We start from the raw sequence: 25,625 nt of genomic DNA on the forward strand, positions 1-25,625 counted from the left end.
CTGGGGAGCACATTGCGCAAATTAGCGCAAACACCATTTTTGGGTTGGCGGGAAATTTAAAGAGGGTGTGAATAATATGAAAGAAACTTTTGAAAATTGAAAACAACCTGGCTTTTTACACATGGAGGGAAGAAAAATTTACTATCGTTTGCGAAGAATAGGTGATCGCGCAACAATGAAACACGTTGCTGACGTTTTTGTGTGAGTGTTACACACGTACATACTAGTAAAGTAGTATGCATCTCTGACAATATATATAAATAATATAATATAATATATATATATAAATGATTTTGTTCCTTACCATATAGTTTGCAACAAAATATTACAGTCATCGGAAGGGCAAAACGTAATGTTGACTTCTTTATTGCATCATCCAAACACAAAGCATTGATCTCAAGAATTCATGCAAGAATTTCCAAGTCACAGACTCAGTTTGGTGATGTTTTTAAAATCTATGATGTCAGTCTTAATGGCACATTTGTGAATGATATTAAAATACCCAGTGAGGCTTTGTTAAAACCTGGAGATGTGATCACCTTCGGTCATGTACAAGGAGCATTGCTGCAAACTGGCAATTGCTATAAACAACTAAATTCAGAATTCAGATTTTTGGTAATTACTGTATTTTTTAATGAACTTCTGATCATAGTCATCTGACAAAAATGTGTATTATAATGGGGGAATAAGTAACCATTTTTGATTGGTCATTGTCCTATGATTTTATCCTTTATATAGTTTGAAAGTTTTCATTGTGAGGAGGGAATTGATTGGAAAAATTATGAAATTCACAACAACCAAAAGGAAACAAACATTTCACAGGATATCTTGGATACTCCAGCAACATCTTCTTTCCTATCTACAAATGGCACTATTGATATAAGAAGGGTTCTTAGTTTTGACAATAGTGATGACTATAATGTGTTGAAGGAAGATGCTTCAATGGCAGCCTCTTGTTTCACGAACGAAAATGAAACAGACGAAGATTTCTTCCCCCCCAAATATTCAGAAGAATTTCCTTCACGTCATGCTGCTTGTGAAAACAAATACAAAAGTTTGATTAAACCAGGTATGGCTGATCTAAAACTATTTTGTTTTATTAGCAACAAAATATTTAGTGCATTCCTTCATGAATAGTTACTTTAAGTGGCCACTCTTGAAGTGTATCATGTTTCCTAATCTTACTAGAGCAGCATAGCCCAGCATAATATCCCCTCATATCCCTCTGTGGCACTCCATAGACCTCCTTAATACTCTACAGACCTCCATATGCATCTATAGGTCTCCGTAGTCCTCCATAAGCCTCCACATGCCCCCATAGACCTCCATAACAATCCAGAGGCCTCCTTAATAATTCAGAGGCCTTGGCCTCCATATGCCTATGGAGTGTTATGAAGAGTTAATAGACCCCATAATTATGCCTATGGAGTGTTTTGAAGAGTTTACTTAGAACCATACATAGCATTTACCATATCCTTTGCCTTTGGCAACATAACAATCCCTTATTGTAGCCTTATTGATATTCCAGAAGAGACCCTAGACCCTAGAGTTGTTTTCCATTTTAGAGAAGAAAAGACCAAGATCAACAGAAGATTTGCAACCAAACAATGATGCTTGTTCTGCATCAAAATGTATGAAACCAGATAGCAATATCATCTCATGGGTTCAATGTGATGATTGTGATTGTTGGTATCATATCAAATGCTGTGGACTCTCGTTAAAACTTGTTCAAGTAAAAAATTCAAAATTTCACTGTGGTTGCTTATAATTAAACAACTATAAAAACTATATACTATTAAAATGTATGCTACGTACCACAATAATACCTCATTGTTCTGTTTTTAATGGTTTGTACAGTTGTACTGAGAATTGTTGACTTTCATTAGCAAATAACTTTTAACAATCATCAGATAGTGTGTGATGAGATGCAATATACATTTAAACTATATTATGTTAAACACCAATGTGTTTAAATGCTACAAATTTCTAAATATATCAAGGCTTTTCTATGGTTTCAAATAATAACTATTCTTTTGAAACTCTTGTTCCAAATACTGGAAGATTGTTAATTCAAACTGTCACTAATAGTGCATGGTCGTGAAGAAAAATTGCATACATACATATATCTACATACTAGGATAAGCATTAAACAAACAATTACTTGCCAATTCCAGTTTTATGTGTCTACCTATGTATTTGAACCCAGATTACATTTAAAAATTTTTGTAGAAGATAAAAATTTTTGTAGAAGACAAAAATTCTTAATGTGAACCAGCTAATGTGACTATAAGAATAATTACCACTGCAAGGATAAGGAATGGAAGCCATGTCTTTAAGAATGATCCAACACTAAAATTTAGAATTAGGAATCAAATACTAATGACATAATCCAACAGAAATTATGTACAGTACCTAAAATTAGAAATGATATATAAAAATATCAACCTGATATATTTTCCATATACAAGAAGCCAGAAACACAAGCTAACCATGTTCCATGATGATGAGCCATTATAGTTCATAATATTAAGAGCCATAGCAACATGAGAATGGCAGTTATCGCAAAAGAGATTGTGCTGTAATAAAATGGATACTCCTTATGCAATATATGTACTTAAATTTTGATCATGAATGCATGCTATTTAAACAATATTCTGCTGTTTAAGCCTGTTTTACCATTCTATGTTTATAAACTTCTGATGCCTCAGATATGGCAAAATCCCAGGATGTATTTGAATTCTTCACAAACATTGGATTAAGTTTCCAATATCTACAATGTTTGAAGTATACATAGATATGTTATTAAAATAAATTATAAATTACATTTCTCAATATATTTCAAAATTTATTACTTTGTAGGTCTTCCAAAAGCCATGGAATCTTCCTAAAAATATTGTTTTGTGTTATATACCAACTTTTGTCAAAATTACCAACACAGGCAACACTGTGGAGTGTAGACCTAATTTTATGTATCAAAATAGTATACTTACTGAAACATAGTAAGGTCCAGCAAAGTCTCGAATTACTCCAGAGGACATTGCTATTCCCATATGTCCGATAAATGGAAATAACCATCTAGAACAGCACGTTATACAATTCACATTTACTGCCAAAAACATGGTACATAAAAACGTTGAGGGAGTATTATTAAAAATATTTCACAAAACATAATTAGAAACGCTATTCTACCTGGCAAATGACAAAACTATTTTATCTGTTAATAAAAGTGATAACCGATAGGCTACAGTTGTTACATTAAATTCAACAACGTCTAATATGAACCCAACTTTTTTATGTACAGTATATTAATAAATATATTAAAAATTAAAATAATGTAACTTACGTCAAAACTGGGATTGGAGTCCACACTATACAATAAGGAAATCTACTTCTTTGAGGATTTATAGCGGTAGAACTATCGTTTGCTTCCATACCATTAAAAGCATCGCCAGTTTCTGTACCTTTTTGAGCTTGAATTTGTGGGTTTTCCATCAGAAAATACTGAAAGATATTTTTTTAATTTGTATTTCATTATTTATATATCACCCCCCGTGATACCGCAACGGTGTAGCAAAGCAAAGGCCATGGGTACGAGGCTGCAATGTCTTCGGTATCCTAGGAACAGACGCTGAATATTTTATAAAAAATTAAAAAGAATACACACGTTTATTTGTAAAAATGTTAGATGAAACGTTTATATTTTGAAGGCTTTTGGTTTTAATGGGCGATAACGCTGTTTCTTACGTCAAAGGAAGATTGGGTTTCGAAGGGGTTTATCCATGAAGAACGAGTATGCAGTTGTACATATTAAGTATACTTGTTAATTTGCTTCAAATTCATCTGAAAACATGACAAATCTAGAAGCTACAAGTTTTGCTGTACCACAGCATCCCTTGCCTGAGGAAATTCAACAAATGAAACGAGATGAAACAGTGTGTAAATTCTGTGGAGTTAGTTACTTAATCCACAATGAAATGAAAGCTTTACAAGAAAAATTAGCTGAGGCAGAGAGGCAGATGGAGTTTTATAAAGGAAGTGTTGAAAGAGAGAAACTGTTAAAGGAAAAAATGGAAACAATGGATGGTGAATATTTTAAACAGTCCCAGAAACTCAAAGACCAAGAGCAGCAGTAAGTGTCAGGGTGCAGGGACCATAGGACCTGCTTTTAACAACATCAGACCAAGGCTTTTTAGTATGGACGAGGGATGAAGGAGTGAAGTTTGTACCAAAAACCTAGGTCTGATATTTCACAGTATAGACCGAAAAGCGAGGTCAATAATCTGTTTATTATATGGCTGAACTGCATGAGACCATACAGGATACTGGTCCAGATATGGACCAATCAGAATAAAAGATTTTGAAAAGCCATATACTGGTAATAATTCAGTATATAATCATAACATTTGAAACTATTTCATATCAATATGTATTTTCCTTCTTTAGACTTGAACTCTTCAAATCTGATCTCAAAATGAAAGCAAAGTTAATAAATGATATGTATTTACAGAAACGCCAATATGAAAGTAGCATTAAAGAAGAACAAAGCAAGTCTGATAAACTGTCTGCTCACAATTCTCATCTGTCATCAACCTTACAAAAATACAAAACATTCATCAGACACCAAAAAGAGTGTTTGATTAGTTTGAGAAAAGATGTTTGTGAATATAAAGTGATATCAAATGATGCTGTTCTGCACATCGCTGCAAAAGTTAAAAGAGCATCTGGAATTCTTCAAAAGAAGGTTGAAATTGAAAAAATATAGTATAAAAAACTGCCTTCATTAGGCTAAGGAAATATGTATTAAAATAGCTTCAATTAATGTAGCACAGGTATTTGGCTCTCCCAAGAATGTGCATGAAATAAAAAATATGTAAATCTCTCTTAGATAGAATATAGGGCATACTTTATGTAACCTAGAAAACCTAGCATTTTTATATTTTAGGTTATGCAAGAAAAACAAGATACAGAAATGAAATGGAAGATGCTGACTGAACAATTATTAAACTTTCAAAATGAAGTAGATAACTTACGTGGTGCTGACACTAAGTTGCTTGATTTTCAAACAAAATGTATTGAGCAGAAACAGAAAGTTGATGTTTATGAAAAACATGTAAATCAGTTAGAAGAAGTGAATAAGACTTTAAAAGAAAAAAATAAGACCATTGAAAGTTGCTTGATGTAAGCAAACTTCAAGTTGTAGTTTTCCTTTGTCTAAAGTTATTCAAGTTACTTTATAGACTTTGTTTCTTCTGTAGCCAGAAATCAAGAGAAGCAAAGGATGTAATGGATAACTTAGAAACAATAAAAAAAGAAAAACAAGAAGAACATTTCAAATCCAAAGAATTATTAATGGCAAAGGATGAAGAACTAAAAAAATCAAAAGATTTATGTATATCCTTAGAAAAATTAATGAATGAGATATCCGCAGCTGAAAAGAAAGTTCAAGAGAAAGTAACTGATAAAGATGTGCAATTGCAGGTTAAAAATAAACCTAGATTATATAGTAATATTTTGCTGTATTTATTGTTGTATTTGACTGCATGGTTGGACTCTTGTAGAATTTGGAAGAAACCGTTTCCAAGCTGAGAAGTGAGTCAGGAAAACTTAAGATAGAAAGGTAAGTAATAGATGCAATGAAAACTGATAATAATATATTACTTAATATTTGAGGCTTGTCTTCCCATGCAGTTAGTTTAACAAAATTATTCACAATTGTAGAGAACAAACGATCATTTCGCATCACAATCGTATTGAACAACTGAGAGAAAGTTATTCAAAGAAACTGGAAGCTTCGGAAAGCACATGCAGTGCAGTAAGCAGAATTAACATGAGGACTGTCACTGTGGTCACGTTGTTTGATTGCGTTATTATAAGCACACAACAAGTTATATTCTCTTTTTATAGCTTCAAAAAGAATTGCATGAAATGAAACGAAAAGTCGAGGTTGACCTTGAAGGATCGCAACGTAGCTTAAAAGAAGAATATGAAAAGGCTAGTAATTTAACATGCAACTACAATTGTAGACTGCAGCCACTGCATTTTTGCAAAATTGACTGAGTCTTTATCTTTAGGAAATTAGTGCATTTAATTTAAAACATTTAGAAGAAATTGGTATTATGGAACTTGAAATAAAGAATTTGAGTGACAAAGTATGTGGAAGGTTTATTTCAAAGGTATTTGTGGTTCTGTTGTTCACGAAATTTTTTATCTTGCAATAAAAGCTGGTACATGAAACAAATATTTGTCGTGGTTATAAAGATGAAATAAACCAACTGAAAAACTCGTTGTCAACAACCAAGGTAACTGATACTCTTCAAATGAACCATTTTTACAAAGGTAGTAATGATCTGTCCGGCTGTTCCTTGGATCAACCAGCATTTTGTTGAATATTTAGACAAGAAATGCTCAGGAAACACAGAAATATCAGAATGAAATTCTGGATATGAGAAAGAATGTCGAAATGTTGCAGTTGAAGACTGAAAGTGGCCAAAAGGAGACTGATGCAAAGAATAGATATGAAGCGTTACAGAAAAGTTTACATGATACTAAAACACAACTTAAAGTCATGGAAAAGCAATTAAAAGCTAAAAATGATGAGGTAAGGTACCCTAAGAGTATTTATTGTTATTAAACGAAAGATTCTGCGCCATGTCCAGTTTTTATATAAAATGTTTTTTTCTTAGATGATCACGTTGAAAGATACGGTACGACGTGAATGTGAAGAAAGACTTGAACTAACGCAAGCTTTAAGTGATACCAGAATGCAATTACTCTCTCTTCAACAAAATCCGGAAGTAACACGACCGTTTCCGTGCAATAGACACTTAAATAAGCCAACAGTGAATAATTCCAACCATAAGTCACGGGTGACACCTGTTGTCCCTCCGGCAAGTGTCGACATATCTTCGTCAGAAACCTCTGAAATCATTGCGTCTAGAGTTCGAAGAATTAAGAGCACTGGTAGCGAAGGGGCAACACGAGAGAGTGTCGATAGTTTCCGAGAAAGAATTGCTGCAGCTCTTGGTCGGGAGAGTCGTTTTAACCACACCAGATGAGAACGACGTCAACATAGTGAATCTGTTAGCTTATCGCTCTTCATAGACATTGGTGACGTCAACGTAGTGAATCTGTTAGCTTATCGCTCTTCATAGACATTGGTGACGTCAACGTAGTGAATCTGTTAGCTTATCGCTCTTCATAGACATTGGTGACGTCAACGTAGATCTTCATGTGAATTCGACACAACTAAAATAGTCCATATATAAAAATACTGTGCTTTGACGTGATATGAACAGACGTTGCAGTACTGTCTCATGTCTGTATGAAACACTGAACATATACGTTCATGACGTTCGCGATTTCACGACTCTCGCCCTTTTCTCGGCCAAGATGTCCATAGATCAAGGAACAACACTTTCAATAAATAAGTAAATGCTTCAAACATACGTCTTAGAATGTTCTCTGTTAGCCATCTCACAATAAAATAAGCAAAAATGTCATAAATTAGGCAAAGTATACCAAAGCCACTTACATATCGTAAGAAAGTAACTATTTTAGAGGATTCCGATTTCATTGTGGCTATAAAAACAGCGGTAATTCCGAGCAACGAACACATTTTCTGAAAGTAAAATGAGTTCATTCTTCTGTGTCACAAAGGAAGGATGTTCTTGCGTCGACATCAATAGCCAATGTAAATTACGTTTTATTTTCATTTCGTTTCATTTCTATTGCAAGTTCCCATGGATACATCTACTACACTTCCGTAATATGATATCATAATAGTTCAAACAACGATATTTTTATCAGCTTCAAGAGTATATCGTTCTTACAAAGGTTTTCCTCTTGATTTTAAAACTGAGAGCAGCCGGAAGAATGCCTGAAGGTACAGGTTATGTTAATTCAGTATAAGAATAAGTTAATCCCGTTTGTAACCTGTAGAGACACCAGTAAAAGTGGGAGACAGGGGCCGATATATCCACGGAAATTCAAATTGATCCTATGCGCTATGACATGTTGCATCATGTGAGCTGTTAGCCGCAATAATACTTGCAGCAACCTTTTAAGTGAAATGTAGTCTCGTATACTGTGTACAGGGCCACTTTTAGATGGTGATGTAGGGTATGTCTAAATTTCTTATTTTCTACCCGCAAAATATCACCGCCCACCATATTTGCCCGAAGAGGGCCTGCGGAGGAGGTAGATATATGTCCCTACATTTCTGCGTACGATCACTACGATGTGGTCCCGACAGCACACCGCAGTAGAAAACATGACCCGGTATACATCATAAGCCTAAAACATATTTCGTGCATGGTACAAAGTATTTAAAACTTTATCCACTGAACTAGCTCAGTGGTTGCAACTCATCAGTGGTTGCAACCGCGCAATATTCGGCTTCGCGAGGTATATCCGACATAACCCGAGTTATCCGACTAATCACGATGACAATCAATATGGCTGTCTATAGATTGTGTTCATTTTGGAGAAAGCCGGCCTCGAATCTTTATAAAACAGGTAAATTGTGTCTTACCAAGTAGTAGTATGCTACAAGATATAGTGTTAGTAAAATAAGTAAATACGTAACATGTATATTTGATTAAAATTTTGTGAAGATTTATCAAATTTTCGTCGTTGCAAGTCAACCAGTGTAAACAAGACTGAACAAATTCCAAAGCAATCTTGGAAATTTCTGGTAACAAATGTTCATTGATAGGGAAAGATTTTTGTTTACACTCATAGAGTGTAGCAAACTCTATTTTTAATATATTTTTGTCGTTTGTTTGTTTATCTATTACTACAAACTTCGTGTTGGTTTATATAAAGCCTAACCTGCTGTTTTCAATATTCCAGATTTTGGCCTTTGGCGTTCCTGTTAGTGGTTTTCTGTTTTACAAGACTGTTGTTGGTTAGCACCATTGTCTATTGATAAAGGGAATTACTTTGGTTTTTTTGGAATCCTCAATACTAAATACACATACCTTGCCTTGTTGGTGATGTCTTAATCAACCTTGTTCCCAGGCCCATCATCTCCAGCCCCATTGTCATTCCAGTGGTATTGAATAAGCCTCGTTCCCGATAAGGATTTGTGCTCAGTTATTAATATGTTTTGTTTATAATAGAGCCAAGTAGCCGGGACCTCTCTGAAGAGGAGAAACAACTGGTTAGAACCTGTAAAAATTTTGATTATAGCATCTGTCAATATTATTGTAATTGTCTTTCCTATCATTTATAGCCATATATAACCAGGTTGATGATAAAATATTTCATGGAAGATCCCATCAAAAATAAACAAAAGATCCATGAACATATACAAGTGTGTCGACAAGTTGCTGATAAAAGGTGTGAATGACAAATAAAGAATCATCTTACATCCTAAACCAGGGACTGTTAGCATCTGTAGATCAAACCTTTTGTAATTTGATTCAACTTGTAAGATTCAGTTAAAGTGTATTGTTCGACATTCCTTATTTAGGCTTGCATTGAATCATGCAAAACAGAATCCAATAGCTCCTGGTAAATTTCAAGAGACAATCACACGGGAAAAGCAGAATGTTGCATATGATACTGAAATGCACTGATTTAATTACACTTCAATTCTCACATGTGTGTTTGTAAGGTGTTGTTAAAGGAATGTACAAAGCCATTATATTGTTGTATTTTTGAGCAATATTTCTAAAAATAAATATTTTATGTCCAGCCTATTGTCTAAAGAGTCATTCATCATATAATGTTCAGTATCAAACTTTTGAGGAGTATCCTTATCAAGAAAAATCGTTCATGATCAGTTGGTTTAAAGAATTGTTGGTCCAAGAATCAAACAGGAAAATTTATGAGCCAAAAAACCCAATCAATAGCACAGATGGAAGCTAGTGTGTGATTTCATGATTTGATACTTTATTATTTGAAAATTTAATCAGCTGGCATAAATACCCTAAGAAGTTGAAAAAACACTTCAGTAGAATTAAGACTGTTTTTCTAAAATCTTAAAGTGCTATTTATCATCCCTGCTTAATAAACGTTAAGATGAGAATGAATAAAACCAGAAGTGAAGTAAAATCCCTCAAATACTAAGATATTTTATACAAATGTTATATCCCAAATATTTCCAAATATACTTTATTGAAGTTTTGACTTTGATCAATTTATCGACATGAATGAATGGTGATTTGATGTCTACATGTCTGACAACGCACATAGCAACACCATTTGAAAGTACATTTACATTCCTTCTCAACCACCACAGTTCTGGTTGTAAATCCGCGACCACAGCACAACAAATCACATCCATCTATTGCTTTAGAACCAAGTTTGCAAGTACGGCCTGAAATACCTAGGGAACCAGTGGTTTTATTCGGTTCGCAGAAATCTGGCGAAGGATCAAGATATACTAAATCTGATACCGTTGGTGGTTTTAACTTTTCAAATTTTGGAACTAAGATTCGTCTTCCACCTGTGATCGCCTCCTTCACCAAACTGGCACCATCAAATTTATCTTTAAGCTTGTCACCAACACGTCTAATCGGCGGCAGACGCCTCCAGCATGTTTTAAGGGAACATGTTCCACATACTCCGTGACATTTACATGTTTTTACCATGTTGTTTAGTAAAATCTAATGCACAGCAAAACGGTTGTTATTAGTAGTGCGATATACCAGGCAGAATTTATGAGCAAAGATTACGGAACATACCTTACGTCCAGCCTCGTTATTATGCAGATTCATCAAAATTCTGGAGCGACTAAAATGTTGTCTCTCACGAACTTTGGCATCGAGAAAACTTTTTGAAAAGCTATTTCCAAAATGAACGTTATCGCTACATCCTGCCCAATGCCAATTTTCTTTTGTCTTCCTTCTTTGTTTCGTCTTAAATGAACGGTCACATGAACAACTTTTAAGATCCCCAGATGTACAGGCTTTTGTAACGGAAAACGACACAGAAGCCGCTGCAATGGCGTACACAAATGCAGCTTCTCTTGTCCCTGAATCAGAAAAGACACTCAATGTTTGAATAATTGGATAAAATTTAGTTTAAGTAAAATTTAGTCGATCGTCTCAAATTACTAATTTAAATTTTGACGCGGCCGGCGGCGCGGGACGTTCGTGTGATGAATGATTCATGAACTGCGGCCTTTATCGGCAGCTCAAAAACATTCAAAAACTTAACATCAACTAAATTCTTACCTTTATTCAATGCATTTCCAAACACAGGTTCGTTCTCCTTATTGATGGTGGTACAATTCCACCTTCGATACTTGAATTGACGCTGACACTCTTCAATGGCCATTTCCGCTCCTTTCTTCACACTATTCATGAGTTCAACATGTCGCTTACAAACACGGATTTGCTTTCGGTTTAATCCTTTCAAATCCTGGCACGTTTTTTCATTCTTAAATGTTGAACCACTAAGAGCGATAGACCTATGGTGAAGAATATTACAACTGAGTTACAAATCAAACTTTAGATATATGATCAACACAATAGTAAAAACTTATTGCAAAAAAAAATTATTTCGACGCAAGATTTCAAACATATAAAATGTTGTTAGCGTCATTCGGAACAAGGTAAAGTGAACGACCGGCTTGTATTCAATTGTATAACACTATTTTTATGAATGGGCAATTAAACCATATCCAAAACATCGATATCAGTTCAACTCTACGTTATTATTTAACTGTGGATTGCGCCTTCTGGTGTGTAGTAATGGTGGGGTAAGTAGGTAATGCAACGATAGATTTCAGTGAGATTCTGGGAGATACATCTGCTCAACTTGGTCAGAAGCACGTCACTTTTACATCAACACGCCGCCAAAGGCAAGAGCCGCTCCTTCAAAGAGCAAGCAAACCTCTGTAAAGTACCGCCTAGCCACAATAGTTTTATAACGCCAAGTCCCTCAATATTTGTAAAGAAATAAAATCTTAAAAAACATGCTTGCATCTTTACCATGTATTTTTCTATATTATCTGATTTTGTTACGAGAAGCTCAAACAAATATATCATGCAATATTTACGTAAGCCAAACGTCACTACACATACGTCTTTACCCATATAGTTAAAATGGTTTACCTTGGTGAAACGAGCGAAACTTTCTCTATGATGTATTGCATAATGATGTAGTGACACAAATTTACACATTTTACGCTACCCAAAGTTTTCTCGAAGGAAATATTGACCTTAGTTTTATTAGAAGAAAACTTGAAATAACTGAGAGTGGACACGTGAACACTTTAGTTACACACGGGACAACAAGAGGGACAAACATTACTTTGTGAATTTAGCTTTCTCAAGCATATATGAAGAGTTCCTTTAGGAACGGACCCAAATCCCAACTCAGGTTCGAGGGAAACAGGACATATTAAAGTCCTACTGGAATTTTAATGACACAAACCATATTTATCAGATAATGCGAGTGATACTTACAACCATCTATCTGCTATGACACAGTGTACCATTAAACTGAGTAATATCACCAGCATCACCATCACGTTCATCACCATTCTTTTCCAATTGAAATATCTAGGGTAGAAGCTAGATGATGTTTGTGATCAAATGGCTAGATGAATGACACAAACTAAAAGAAACAATCTGTGGATGATTTCCGTAAAGCAAGCATTATTTCATACAAGCTGTTTACAATAATTAGACATCACTTGAATAGGCGGCAGCTTTCAAAAGAGGGTTAGGTTAATTCAATTGACACTCCGCGTCGATGATGGTTTAAGTAAATTAAACACTTTGGGAAATAAACAAATATTAATTCTAACGGATGCTACAGAACTTCTTAGGATGAAACTTCCTGAAAAACTAAAAAAGCGAAGGCCTCACCGTGTCAGGAAATTAATGGGAAAAACGGGCTTGTTTGTTTTATTCTAAAAACACAAGTATAAATAGGCTCCCCCCATTTATAGAGTATTCAAGCAGGATATTATTGTAAGAACGAGAAGAAGCGTTGTTGAATAATCATTCTGAAAAGATTCTTTTCAAGTGCGACAAAGAAATGGGATGACTATAGTGTATAGCAAAGATTAAAGATGTACACACACGCACCACGGCGTGTATATCTTGATTGCTACCAACCTCAATTTACATTTGTTATAATCCCTCTCAGGCAACAATCATGTCTTCTCTATATAGACGAAGACTCTTTTATGAATCTTATAAGTCTCAAATATTTATATAAATTGTTTCGTTTATCAAACCAATTAGCAACATCCGGTATTGAGCCTATACTTAAAACTACTTGCAGTCATTGTCTAAGTTAACAAAGACTGCTTCTGTCTCTCAAACCACAAAACATTCAAACAAAAATTTAGAAAAAATATTTAGATTAAAGAATTATTGTTGTTTTCTAATTATCTCGAGCATTCAGCCTTCCGAATGTAGTCAATGAAATTTAACAAAGCCGTTAAAATATTTCATACATGCATGCAGCATGCATGACATTCTAATGATTGAGATACGAGGACACGAAAGCAGCAAACAGTAAATCTAATCTGGATACGTGGAATTCGCAGCAGTAAAAACAAGTTCGTGGTGCTATTCCACCAAATGGTATATAGAATTTAATTTTGATGATACAAGGTCAGCAATGATCCTATTATATGTATTGATTCTCCGGTATTTGCACGACACCCACCAACGTGGTTTTTAAAACAGACTTCGCCTAAGTAAATTAGCTCTATATTTCGGTATATCGAGCACTTATTTTATATATATATATATATCACATACATTTGGTGGGTACAGTACATGCATTCTATTTCAAATGATGATATACGTCATTGTGTCAAACTCTTTGAAGAAGAGACACGAGGACGTCTTTTTAATAACCTTATAACATAATTATTTGTCACTTGTCTTTTTAAAGGTTTTTTTTTAGTGAGCAACTAAGTAGACCCGCTCTAATTATATAACGACAACACTAATCCCTGGCCTATTGCGCAGTATATCTCCTTCCATCACATCATAAAGGTGTCAGTGTTCACGAGAATGAATGATGATCACTCCTGTTTCAAGCCAGCAAGATTGTTTCACTATAACATTATTTTTTAAAAAACTTACAGTTTATCGTGGTGTAGATGAAGCAGTCAGTCCTTGGCCTTGTTCGTTAAAGTACCTGTGAAAAGTGAGATTAAATCATGCAATCTGGAATAAATTACAATCAGAAGGAAATATTATCAAAAACTGTTGTTTACCAAATGTCTTATTTTATGACTATCGATGTTTCTCGACTACATGGATTGATCCTTGACCAACAATTGATAACCTCGTCTGTTTGATACAGTCCAATGACCAAGTGTGGGTGCATGGTGTGTATTTTTAGGTATTCTAAATTTACACAATAGACAAATGTCGCCCTAGAAGGGCTGCGTGCTACCATACAGTAACAAAAACGTGGTTAACATCGCATTTTAAATTTCCTTGGTCAAAGTATTAATAGTTTCTACTATATTGACAGTTTATACGCTTTCGTGATAAATTTGGTTTGACTTCAGCCAGTTTAGGACGGACGTGATAATTATGTGTCTTATATTTCGCTCTTGACATCTCTTGGTAAATCTCAAAAGATTTTAAACAACCGCTTAAAAAAATATGATAAAATCTTAGCTGGCGGGGAAAGAATAAGCCGATAGTGGTAGGAAATTTGAGGTGAATGAACCTCTGGTTCTGGAACAAATCTTTCATTGATTACAGCTTGTAGCATTCAAACATTTACAGAAATAATAAACTGTTACTACAGAAAATATCCTTGGAGGTCAAAAAGAGCAAGTCAGGTTGTAGCAATTTCAATCGTCACTCATACATTTTACTTTATATCGTTCAAAAGTTGAACACAGGTGGTGGTTTAATTTTCATTGGTAGTATTGATAATATTGCAATAAAAGAAAAAAAAGAAAAGAAAGATGAAATAAGGCAGTTAAACAAATGATCCTCTTCCGCTGGATTGATTAATCGGTACAAGGTCTTTTTGTTGGCTTCGCAGGCGGCTTGTGAAAAAAGCTTTTAGTCTTGAACATTTAATCCGCTTAGGTAATCTCATTAAAATTTCAGACAATAATGCAGTAAATCTTAATCTCTTGCGAAGTTTCGTCAATTCTTTCTTAAAGTGATCTTGCATGTTGCAGCGTCTAAACGGATTGTACAACGGCCTCCGGTTTAGGAAATCACGGAATATTTAGAACTCTTCTAACTACAATGTTGGTTTTTTTGCTAAATCCGGCACATCATGCACGAATACGTTTTAGAAGGCTCGCCTGTTGGCTTCCACTTGTTACAAAAGCGAGCCCCCACTGAAAAAATGTCGCAACTACTGTGTATTTTAGCTATTCTAGACCAGCATGCCTTTCGCCGTAAAAAATCACACTACTCAGTACCCGTCTTCTTCAACATGAGAGGAGGTTAGTTAATGCGTGAATACTATTCCGGCCTATAATTAAATGCATCAGAACGGGTGTGGATAATATACCAACAAAGTAAATGTATTTGTCACGATGAAATGTTTACGCTCATGAGTTAGTAATATGAAATCTTTCAACAGGTGGAATATTAACTAGTAAGTAACGCTGATTACTACCATTTGTTTAAACAAACCAGAACTGGCAATCTCAATTCCTCATGTGTCCTTTTAATCGTTGAAAGAAATTATGAGCATTTTCCAAAACCTGTGTAACCAATTTTATATAACTTATTTTCCATTGAATTTTCCGTCATGAAAACACACCTGAAAGCTGAATGCCCTGAAGAAAGCAACTGTTTTAAACGGTAATAAAAAAATTTTCTAAATGAATATCATATGATTTGTTTAATAAAGAATGCTCTGTCTGTTTGTTAGGTAATTTACGTGAGTGAGCCTTTCTTCGTAAACTCAGAACTATAATTCAATATATCACATTGAGATAAATACAACTACAATATTTAACAATACATATGAAGAATAAACATGTGATGTATGCTATGCAGACAATATGCTGTAAAAAAAGTTTTCATAAATTAAGTTTGCTTTACTCAAAAGCTGCCGAGTTAGATTGACAACCAGAGGTTACCTCAGAAGGTTTCTTTCGAGTGCACGCGCTTAAGTTACAAACAGTTTGTTGTCTGTCATTAGCAATCTTCTCCAAGCGAAATGGTTATAGGACTTTATATCTCAACAGACAACAGACAAGGCATGGGAAAAATAAGAAAAATATCAATTCCCTGAAAAAGGTCTTTCGCTTAAAGACAAGCCGTTGATTAGGTCATAAGACAATCAACATAAAAACGGTATTGAACTCACCTTGGAAAAGGTTTTCAAGTAATTGCAAACAGCCGGAGTTGGACTGTATAAAATTCAACTGTCTTCGAATACAGCAGAGCTTGCGCACGACCATCCCATGCACTGACATGCAATAAAGGAATTTCATAACTCATTTATCTAGATGTCAAAAAAATGAAGCATTTATCATGAATTCCGTGAAAAATTAATTACTTCATCGGACGTAACAGATCTATTCTGTCAGTCTGAAAGCAATTATTATGTATAGTAATGACAAATTCTAGCTCCTGCCCCCCTCAAATAGGTAAATATCTCGTAGTGAAACTCTCTTGAGTCAATTTGCAGCCTTGTCAATTGTGTTTCGCCATTAACGATAAATTAATTCAAATTTCCCCCATGCAGTTGATGATTTGACCGGTTTTCGAGTTCTCATTTATTTTCATGACGAGTTTGACAACCTATGCACTTCAATTATGTAACTGACCTGAAGTGAGATGACTGAAAGCAACATTTCCTTAAATGTCCGATGCCCGCACGTGTTTGTTGGAAGATACCGTCATTTTTAATTATGGCGAAATTTATGCTAATATTATGTGAACTGGCAACCCCTAGCTTGCATATCGCTGGCATTCACTGCACCGCCGTCACTTTAGGAAATGATTTCACTCCGGGAATGCAGACAGTGACACTTTCTAAGTGTAACTTGGTGACTGATGAAAATGTCGGCAAGGACGAAAATATATCATGTCATTCCTCAATAATCATAGTAAATGGCAGACGATGATTGCGATAGATGTTTAAGAGGAAACATCGACAATATCCATAGTCGGTCATTGACACATTGTTGATGCTTAGAATGATTTGCCAACGTAACAACGATGTCGATGAACATGAGCATGACCTTACTCAGACACCTAGGCTACGCATGATTTACACAATAGTGCACGCTGAAAAATACGAGCCTGCACTATATATTTTCCAAACAAGCTGAAGTTTATTATTTTGTGCTATCAGCCAACTTTTTAGGCATGCGTAAACCGGACTGTTTACTATAAATCAAGAGCCATGTATATTGGACTATTCTACCTTACAATATAAAAACAGTCACCAAACAGATTAAAATAAATTACCAGAGTATTCCCATCACATAATAGACAGATAAAGTTGAATAAAAACAAGGAATTGTCAAGATTTCTTGATTATAGTTTATTTTTATCAGAATGAAAGTAATAATTGATTCATATATTCTAGACTGGAATAATGGAATAATCATTTGGAGCACTTCATGGTGGTCAAATATCTGTGCATCTTTAAGAAGGGAGGGAAATTTATAAACTACAATAAAAGATGAAATATTTGTATTACGTATAGATTGATTACATATTAACAATTATCAAGTAGCGATAATGTCAATATTGCTGCACATCACATTATATAAACGCAACAAAATATGTCTCCGAGCCCAATATCATTTATCATTAATTATAATCTCAAGTATGATTGGCTAATGATCTCATGGTATATCCGACATATCGGTGGTAGACATTCTCAGCAAGAAGATGCAAAAATGTTCGTCAAACAATCATTTCTCATCACTTTTATGTAAGTGTGACAGAACTAGTATTACTGATTGACTAGTCATTGATAAGTGTTTACATTATGTATTGATGACGATTGTCAAGAAGGAAACATTATAATTTCATCCAAATATCAAAGGCACTTTCATTAAACCCGAAACTATCAAATTCACAACTTGATGTAAAGTATCTTGATTCTGCAGTGTCAAAGTATCTATAACCTTCAATGTGGTTTGAAATCTTTGTATTATATAATTATTGAACATGTATAAATACATTAAAGACTCCTTGCTATGATAATACCCTCTCAGGAATGATCGCAGTATAACCAGTATTCAAATCCTTATGGCAATAACATTACTCGGTAAAAAAATAAAAACTTCAGTCAATTTGGAAGAACTGTTTCAAGCGATTGAGGTGGGATGCATGACATTTTGAATCATTGATTATTTTGTATTCTGTAAGGTAGCAGAATCTGACTGGGCCTATAAACTCAAATAATTTAATACTCGTATTGCAATGACAAACTACGAAACCTGATACCATACATTCAAAACATTCGTATTGATATACAAAATCCCAACTACCGGTATGCATTTTTAAGGTGAGTTTAGAACTTGGAAATAAATCAGCATTGCCACTATATTTTTCCCAGCATCCTCAAAATTCGTCAGGTTAGACATAATGTTTTCCAACTATCTGAGTCAATCAATACAATCTTTTTTTTGTGGTACAATGTATTTTAGCGAAATTCTAAGAGTCTTCTAATGATTATAGGCTTGTAACGCTGCTTCTTGGCGGATGTTGTTCAAGTGGAAATAAGAAGAACGATAAACGAAGTTAGTGAACTACACATGTTAGGGCAATATATATTCGAGAAACGCTTCGTTGATTTCAATGTTTTGTCATTAACTAGCACGAGGCTCTAATCACTTATGCAATGCTTGAATAATTTAACTAATATTAGCCTATTAGCTCATTAACTCTCGCCTATTTTGCGTAATCACATGATCTACAATACATAAAATAAATTAGAAGAAATAAACATACCTACAAATCATCGCAGAAACTGTTTGGTATTTTACACGAGTGTAGATAAATGTGGAAATTTTGACATGCTGAAAAAAAGAAGGTTGATGAGAAAAAAGCACAGAAACAATGATGTGTATATTACAATGACCATCATGCAGTAAATTATAATGTCCAACATGCAGTATATTATAATGTCAGTTGTCATAATTATAAGACAATTTCTACGGCGATTTTGACAGTAAAATTGTATTTTTATAGGAAGGTGTCCGCGACGTCAAATTAAAGTGTTTGGTAACATTGGTACAATTGAGACTCCAGGCTACCCACAACCTTATCGTAGACATCAAATATGTTTGTGGCGAATTAAAGTACCAAAAGGTTTTATGAATATATGAATAAGCCATGATATTGCATGATCATAGACATATCCAATCAATATGCGTGAATGTCAACCTTCTGTAGGACCAATGTGGAGTGAATGTCCCTTAAAGGAAAGGACCGGTTTAAACCGGACACTCGGCGACTCAGAGTAGATCTTTATAGCTAGACCAATGCATTGTGATCGCCCTTCCTAAACCTCTATAGGTTGTCCAGTATAAGTTGAGTGAAATCATCCCCTTTCCGGCGAGGTTTCTCAGATTTTTTCACTGACCTATCTAACCCCATTATCTTGCAAAGCAATGTCCCTTGCTGGGTCATTTCTACCAGGAAGCGAGCGAAATAATATGTTTCAGTATAGAGTTAGTTCAGATCGATAAGTTCACATTTCAATTGCTATTATCATCTATTATCGAGGTTACTTTGTGCACTTGGATTTTCACGATAACTTTGGTATCGACTGCCGTTCTAAGGACCGTGTAGCGGTGAGTTCCTCTGAACTGTACTATAGAAAGAAGCCACGTGGTTCAAGGACGACTGTGGTATTCTGTGGGATGTCGCAAATCGTAAATGTTACAGTCCCAGGCAAACATATGTGGATTCGTTTTAACGCTGATATTGAGAGAAGACGACGTAACATTGGATTTAGAGCAACCTATACAGCTATAGGTAAGAATTTATCTAAATCCTGTGATTTAGAGATCGTGATTTGATGTGCAATAATTGTTGATTTCTAGACAATGATGAATGTAAGGGAGACAATAAATGTGCACAGAACTGTATCAACACAATTGGAAGTTATCGTTGTTCATGTAACGTCGGATACATACTGAATAAAAATGGTTTTAACTGTTCAGGTATGAAGTATTTTGTCATTTCGTATAAAGGACAAGACAATGTCTAAATTTATTACGTCTGGTGATCAGGTGATGTTTTCAGATTTTTTTTACCATATATCTTCCTCTGCACCGTGCTTCATAGCGTTCGAGAGTGTTTGTTAGCGTGAACTCTTTAAGAGCGAAAAATTGAATTTAGAACATTTCTTCTTCATAGCGTACGAGTTAAGGTTTGAAAGAAAGGCATACAACAAGACTATTTCAAAGACTATTCCAAAGTACACACTGGTACTGACTGTTAATGCATACACTGTTGGCGTTAAGAAACCTGTGAAATACAGCTTAATAAGGAAATATCCCAAACAAAATGACATTGGTTCTTATCCGTTCAGAATATCATCAACCACAGGTTAGTGCAATATCAACCACCGGTTGGAAAACGAGAAAACAAATAAACATCATATGAACCTGGTAGTGTTCCAATCTAACGTGTGCCTAAAATGTTTTTATAGCCTACTACAGACATTTCAGAATAGCATTGTATACTTTTTGTTTCCAGGCGAAATCACATCAGTACGTCATCTGCCACCGAAAGTAAAGAGTTATCAAATGACGGTGAAAGCTGAAGTGAATCGTGTTAGATATGCCTTTGTTCCAGTCCAATTCGATATACGCGCGATATCGCCCACCATATCAAATATCAAATTTTCCAGATCTTCCTACTCAATCGTTATCAGCGATAAACTAAAACCTGGCAGTAGAATTTATGATGTGCCAATACAACCTCCAAAAGCAGCGCAATATATAATGTTCGATATCTCCGGCAAAAACCGTTACTTCTCTATTGATAAATATCATGGTACATTAGAATCAAAATACGATTTTAGCACACTTAATTTAACTACAAATTCATCAAAGCTGTTCCGCTTTACAGTAGTTACGAAACTACGAGAAAGCTCGACCATAACAGCTTCAGCGAAAGTCGAAGTCATCGTAATTCCCGCGTTTTCCGGCGATCATTTTAACCATCTCGTGGAAAAAACAGAGGAGAATATGTTGGATGAGAGAGCAGGTAGTCCAGTCTCAGAATTTGCATTTCATCGCTTCTTCCGTCAATTGTCACCGACCGCACAGATCATTTCAAAAGCAGAAATGAAATTTGATAAGATTATCAAAGAGCTTCGAGAAAGCGTTGTCGATGAGTTCAGAGGTAAGAATTAAAAAGGATTCAGCAATGACATATAAAAAGTTCCATACAACAATATTCTCCTATATAACGTAGACCTAAGGAAATGTACAAATGGTACCGCGTATTTTCTACGAGGCAGACGAGTGATAAGAAAACAAGTTGAGGACAAGTAATCTTCCATTTCATCGTCAGGGTTCAATCCATTCTTTTATTTTTTAGATAAACGTCTTCAAACAGATCGGCGGATCATTACAAATCTTTCGCCAATATTCCTAGCCTCCCACGACAAATTAGAGGAGCTCATTGATACCACTCATTGTATCATTCCAAAAGCAAATTGTTCAGATTGGGACCTAAAATACCGAAAAATTGACGGTACTTGCAACAATCTGGAACATCCCCTGTGGGGGGCAGCGAATGTCCCATTTAATAGGATAATCAAAGCCAAGTATTGGGATACAGAAGGAGATGGTGAACCTTACGGATTTCCAGGGCAAGATTCAGGCGTGCAACTACCTTCACCACATTTGATTAGTGAACGTTATATAAAGCGCAGAATCCACGATAAGAAAAACGGAAAGTTTACACATATGATGATGCAATGGGGTCAATTCCTGGATCATGATGTTACATTCACAGCAGAGAGTGAAGGCTCTTTTCGTTGTGCATTGCCAAGGTAATGTAGAAATTGTATTCGTAGATTTTTGTAGAATTCAAAAACCTTTGCGTTCCAAACTATTCAACATTTTATTCAATGTCTTTTCTCAAGTTGCGACGGAAGGAAGGAAGACTATGTTTACCCATGCTATCCCATAAAGTACCCTGATCCAGAGCGTGGTTGTACGACATTCACACGGTCAGCTGCTGCTTGTCAAATTGACCCCACAAATATCAAAAGTCGGGAACAATTAAACATAATCACCTCCTACATTGATGGATCCCAAATATACGGTTCAAGTCTTGAAAATGCAGATGCTTTACGTGTGTTTACAAAAGGTAAGAATAACGCTTGGTGATTTAACGGTTGGTTTCTCTACTCTATAACTACAAAACATTGTTCTTTTTAGACTATCCTGGTTTTCTTAAATTAAATGCTACAACGCATCTCCTACCTGATTCAGAGAAAAATCTAAATCCTCCACACAACCTCTGCGACTTCACTGGAGGATGTTTTGCTGCGGGTGATTTGCGGGCTAACGAACAAATAGTGTTAGCTTCCATGCATACAATGTGGGTGTATGAACACAATCGACTGGCAGGAATATTAAAATATATCAATCCACATTGGGATTCTGAACGAATATTTCAAGAAGCAAGAAAGATTGTGATAGCAGAGTTACAACACATCACTTACTCTGAATATCTCACGAAATTTCTCGGAAAAGAAGCTATACCAGGTAAGAGATTTCAACATTGGTTTTAAACTCCAAAGTAACCAGCACCGGAAAAAGCAGCATTCTAATGTTCAGAATAGTAAGAATACAAAAAGGCTAGGTATATACTAGTGTGTCCTTTTCGTTTAGCTTACGAAGGCTACGACGAGAGTGTCGACACGACGATCTTTAACGCTTTTGCCACGTCAGCATTCCGAGCATGTCATAGCATGGTGCGGAATTCTTTCTCAAGAGTTGATGGAAATTTTGAACCTATTGGCAAAGACATTCCGTTGAAAGAATCATTCTTCAACAACAGATTATTGCACGAAGTTGGGTTTCAACCATTCATTCTGGGTCTAATGGGAAATTTTTCAGACACCATCAATAGAGAAATGTCCGTACATTTGACAGATCACTTGTTTCAACAACCAGGTTCAGGAAATGGCTTTGATTTAGCTGCTTTGAATATTCAACGCGGCCGTGATCATGGTCTGCCGGGTTACGGATTCTGGAGACGAGAATGTGGCCTCCCGGAGGTAGCAACCTTTGCGGAAACTCATAACGAAATCAGCGAGGAGAAAGCAAGGAATATTCTGGATGAGTTATATGACAGTGTTGTCGAACACGCTGATCTCTGGGCGGTTGGTATAGGAGAAGACCATGTTCCTGGAGCGATGATTGGACCAACATTTCATTGCATATTAAAGAGTCAATTTACTCGGTTAAGAGATGGTGACAGATTCTGGTACGAACGTCCAGGAGTATTTACTTCAGATCAATTGAAAGAGCTCAGGAAAGTATCTTTATCGCGCGTTGTTTGTGATAACGTGTACAATGCCGTGTCTCTGCAGCCGGATGCATTTTTGCCACCCATCAATGACAATCAGAGAATAGAATGCCAATTTGGCTTGCCTGCGTTGAATATGAGCAAGTGGAAAGAAGGTATATACAAGAACTTCACATTAGTTCTACGCAGTTGTTTGGAATTTTCCAAAAATACAGAGTCGGTGAATGAAAAAAATACCTTATTAAAATTTTCGTTTAGAAAAAACAACAAGTGTAGACGTTGTGGCGACACAACCTGCGACGTGGAGTGACTGGGTCAACACAACAAAGACAGCTACTGGTTCTTGGGCACTGGCGGACCATCGAAAATTATGCAATAATTATACCTCAATTAGAATAGAGTGTACCACTAGTGATGGCAAGAACGCAGACACGACGGGTGAAAACTTTGAATGCGACAATAATCTTGGATTTGTTTGTAGAAATATTGAACAAGAGGGAATAAAAAAATGTAGTAATTATAGATTCAGACTGAGATGTTCCAAAACAAATAAATTAGGTAAAGTGCTTACGATCTTAAAAAACTTATTTGGAAATTCTACTACAGAGAACATCGTATAAATGACGGATGTCAGTGAGGTATGTGTTTCATTCTATTACAGCCCCACAAGAGAGATATCAGAGCACAGATCTGCCGAAAATTGATTTTGAAAACACCTACGAATGCGACCCAAGTAAGCATTTAGGAGAAATCAACTGAACAGCATGACTGCAATTATTAATGCATCACTAATATGACTGACTGTTAGCCCAAAAAGCCTCGCTTTTAAACGACCTCAAACATGTTTGAAACTCAAAAAGACGTCATTTCTACTTACAGAATTCAGAAGACGATACTACCAAATAAGCATACTGCAACAGGAGGCAAGCCAAGCCATAACAATTTCATCACCGTCTCAAAATCATGCAGGAGTGGAGTATCTGTATCTTGGTAAACACGTGGGGGGAAATAAACATCGCTTTCTAATCCAATTCGACTTGGCAAGAATTCCTACGAGAGCGAGACTGTTGTCGGCAACCTTGCAGTTGTTCTTAGTAAAGGCTGGTAACGAAGAAGATGGATTAGAACATACTGTAGAGGTTTATCCAATTACCAGTACTGAATGGCACGAGTCCAATACGACATCCGTTGTCCCGTGGCATAAAGATTATCTAGGAATAGATGAAGATGTGGATAAGTCAAGGTATGTCACATTACGTTTGTATGTATGCGAGAGTTTTTTTTAAACACCCCTGAAGTCCTTTTGGAGTTATTTCCCCTTCCCCAAACACCTCTAGATTCCTTTCCCCTTCCCAATCACCCCTATATAGAGTCTTTCCCCTCTCCAACGTCTCCTAGACGGGTCCAGTCTTTCCAAACCCCTAGAGTGCTCGTCTCTCTCCAAACAGAGCTCCAGATATTTTAAATTGTATTTCTAAAGCGTTAAAAGAAGTGGCCTAATTCATTCGGGAGACGAAGAAAAACGGATCAATATTGATGTATTAAGTTCAGTCATCGCCTGGAAAACGAAAACAAATCGACGTAATTATGGATTTATGGTGAAACTGGAAAATGAAGAGCAAGCTATATCCTTACTCCGCTTTGCTTCACAGTCACATAAAAACAGATCTGTTCACCCTGTCTTGCGTGTGTGTCTTGTTGCTCTAATATGGTAAAATATACGTCTGTGTCTTCTTACTCTAATATGGTAAAATATACATGTATGTGGCGAATTTATGTGTTACGAGAAAATATTAAAAAAGCATATTTGAACGTCTCAAATAGTTATGAGAATCTTGTGATATAGTTATAAAACTAAATGTACCAAATACAAATAATGTATTTTGAATATAAAAAACTTCTGTTAAAGGACATATTGTCAACAAAATATTTTTAATACAATATATAGACAGTTATCAGTTTAACCTTGAGTCACTTGTATGGATTAAACTTTGCAAAAAATGCAATTTTATGTTTAAGTAAATTTTACTCGTGTTTTGAGTAATTTGAAGTAACTAGTCAATAAATTGAGCACGTTTTACTCTTTTTCTCCAGCAGGATAATTTTACTCATTATTCGTAGAAAGAGTAGGATGACGTAATTATGAAATTAAAATTTCTTTCAGTCAATGTTTCTTTTCACTCACTATAATTTCATCTTTCT

At 35.5% G+C, this 25,625-nt stretch overlaps 6 protein-coding genes across 12 annotated transcripts; 4 read left to right on the top strand and 2 right to left on the bottom strand.

The window, feature by feature from the left end:
- The first annotated feature begins 20 nt into the window (after positions 1-20).
- On the top strand, positions 21-1,885 carry LOC114518044 (transcription factor 19-like). Its single transcript, XM_028537943.1, has 4 exons — positions 21-201; positions 312-615; positions 739-1,069; positions 1,566-1,885. The coding sequence occupies exons 1-4, from the start codon at positions 122-124 to the stop codon at positions 1,766-1,768; spliced, it is 918 nt and encodes a 305-aa protein (XP_028393744.1). The 5' UTR covers positions 21-121; the 3' UTR covers positions 1,769-1,885.
- On the bottom strand, positions 1,764-8,906 carry LOC114518045 (transmembrane protein 222-like). Of its 2 annotated transcripts, XM_028537945.1 has the most exons (7): positions 8,830-8,906; positions 3,344-3,501; positions 2,991-3,075; positions 2,853-2,884; positions 2,677-2,770; positions 2,446-2,576; positions 1,764-2,349 (listed from the first exon to the last, which is right to left on the bottom strand). In XM_028537945.1, the coding sequence occupies exons 2-7, from the start codon at positions 3,490-3,492 to the stop codon at positions 2,262-2,264; spliced, it is 579 nt and encodes a 192-aa protein (XP_028393746.1). In that variant the 5' UTR covers positions 3,493-3,501; positions 8,830-8,906; the 3' UTR covers positions 1,764-2,261. The 2 variants fall into 2 exon arrangements, with proteins under 2 accessions (XP_028393746.1, XP_028393745.1); XM_028537944.1 differs by lacking the exon at positions 8,830-8,906 and having other exon boundaries at positions 3,344-3,546.
- LOC114518038 (filamin A-interacting protein 1-like) lies at positions 3,624-7,757 on the top strand. Of its 2 annotated transcripts, XR_003686449.1 has the most exons (12): positions 3,624-4,129; positions 4,444-4,741; positions 4,943-5,178; positions 5,256-5,478; positions 5,559-5,617; positions 5,719-5,812; positions 5,905-5,991; positions 6,072-6,149; positions 6,222-6,299; positions 6,395-6,598; positions 6,684-7,107; positions 7,158-7,757. XR_003686449.1 is itself a non-coding variant. In XM_028537932.1 (11 exons), exons 1-11 carry the CDS (start codon positions 3,849-3,851, stop codon positions 7,053-7,055), a joined length of 2,010 nt encoding a protein of 669 aa, XP_028393733.1. In that variant the 5' UTR covers positions 3,624-3,848; the 3' UTR covers positions 7,056-7,757. The 2 variants fall into 2 exon arrangements, 1 of the variants encoding a protein (XP_028393733.1); XM_028537932.1 differs by having other exon boundaries at positions 6,684-7,757.
- Positions 7,803-9,698, top strand: LOC114518046. Its single transcript, XM_028537946.1, has 6 exons — positions 7,803-8,514; positions 8,613-8,692; positions 8,851-8,905; positions 9,120-9,160; positions 9,233-9,339; positions 9,473-9,698. Exons 1-6 carry the CDS (start codon positions 8,442-8,444, stop codon positions 9,576-9,578), a joined length of 462 nt encoding a protein of 153 aa, XP_028393747.1. The 5' UTR covers positions 7,803-8,441; the 3' UTR covers positions 9,579-9,698.
- Positions 9,699-9,872: 174 nt separating this feature from the next.
- On the bottom strand, positions 9,873-24,414 carry LOC114518043 (protein Wnt-4-like). Of its 5 annotated transcripts, XM_028537940.1 has the most exons (9): positions 24,301-24,414; positions 18,876-18,943; positions 16,733-17,583; positions 16,270-16,407; positions 14,058-14,112; positions 12,417-12,512; positions 11,181-11,416; positions 10,689-10,978; positions 9,873-10,610 (listed from the first exon to the last, which is right to left on the bottom strand). In XM_028537940.1, exons 6-9 carry the CDS (start codon positions 12,491-12,493, stop codon positions 10,143-10,145), a joined length of 1,071 nt encoding a protein of 356 aa, XP_028393741.1. In that variant the 5' UTR covers positions 12,494-12,512; positions 14,058-14,112; positions 16,270-16,407; positions 16,733-17,583; positions 18,876-18,943; positions 24,301-24,414; the 3' UTR covers positions 9,873-10,142. The 5 variants fall into 5 exon arrangements, with proteins under 5 accessions (XP_028393741.1, XP_028393739.1, XP_028393742.1 ...); XM_028537938.1 differs by lacking the exon at positions 16,733-17,583; XM_028537941.1 differs by lacking the exons at positions 16,270-16,407; positions 16,733-17,583.
- LOC114518037 lies at positions 17,609-25,538 on the top strand. The gene is made up of 15 exons (XM_028537931.1): positions 17,609-17,850; positions 18,603-18,664; positions 19,116-19,235; positions 19,653-19,904; positions 19,973-20,092; positions 20,289-20,480; positions 20,631-21,281; positions 21,480-21,936; positions 22,030-22,256; positions 22,328-22,657; positions 22,784-23,578; positions 23,682-23,981; positions 24,085-24,156; positions 24,303-24,666; positions 24,904-25,538. The coding sequence occupies exons 1-15, from the start codon at positions 17,699-17,701 to the stop codon at positions 25,136-25,138; spliced, it is 4,329 nt and encodes a 1,442-aa protein (XP_028393732.1). The 5' UTR covers positions 17,609-17,698; the 3' UTR covers positions 25,139-25,538.
- The last annotated feature ends 87 nt before the right edge of the window (positions 25,539-25,625 follow it).

This window comes from Dendronephthya gigantea, unplaced genomic scaffold, assembly GCF_004324835.1.
Source record: "Dendronephthya gigantea isolate DGI-Jeju-01 unplaced genomic scaffold, DenGig_1.0 000010F, whole genome shotgun sequence".
In the NCBI taxonomy this organism is placed as follows: domain Eukaryota; kingdom Metazoa; phylum Cnidaria; class Anthozoa; order Malacalcyonacea; family Nephtheidae; genus Dendronephthya; species Dendronephthya gigantea.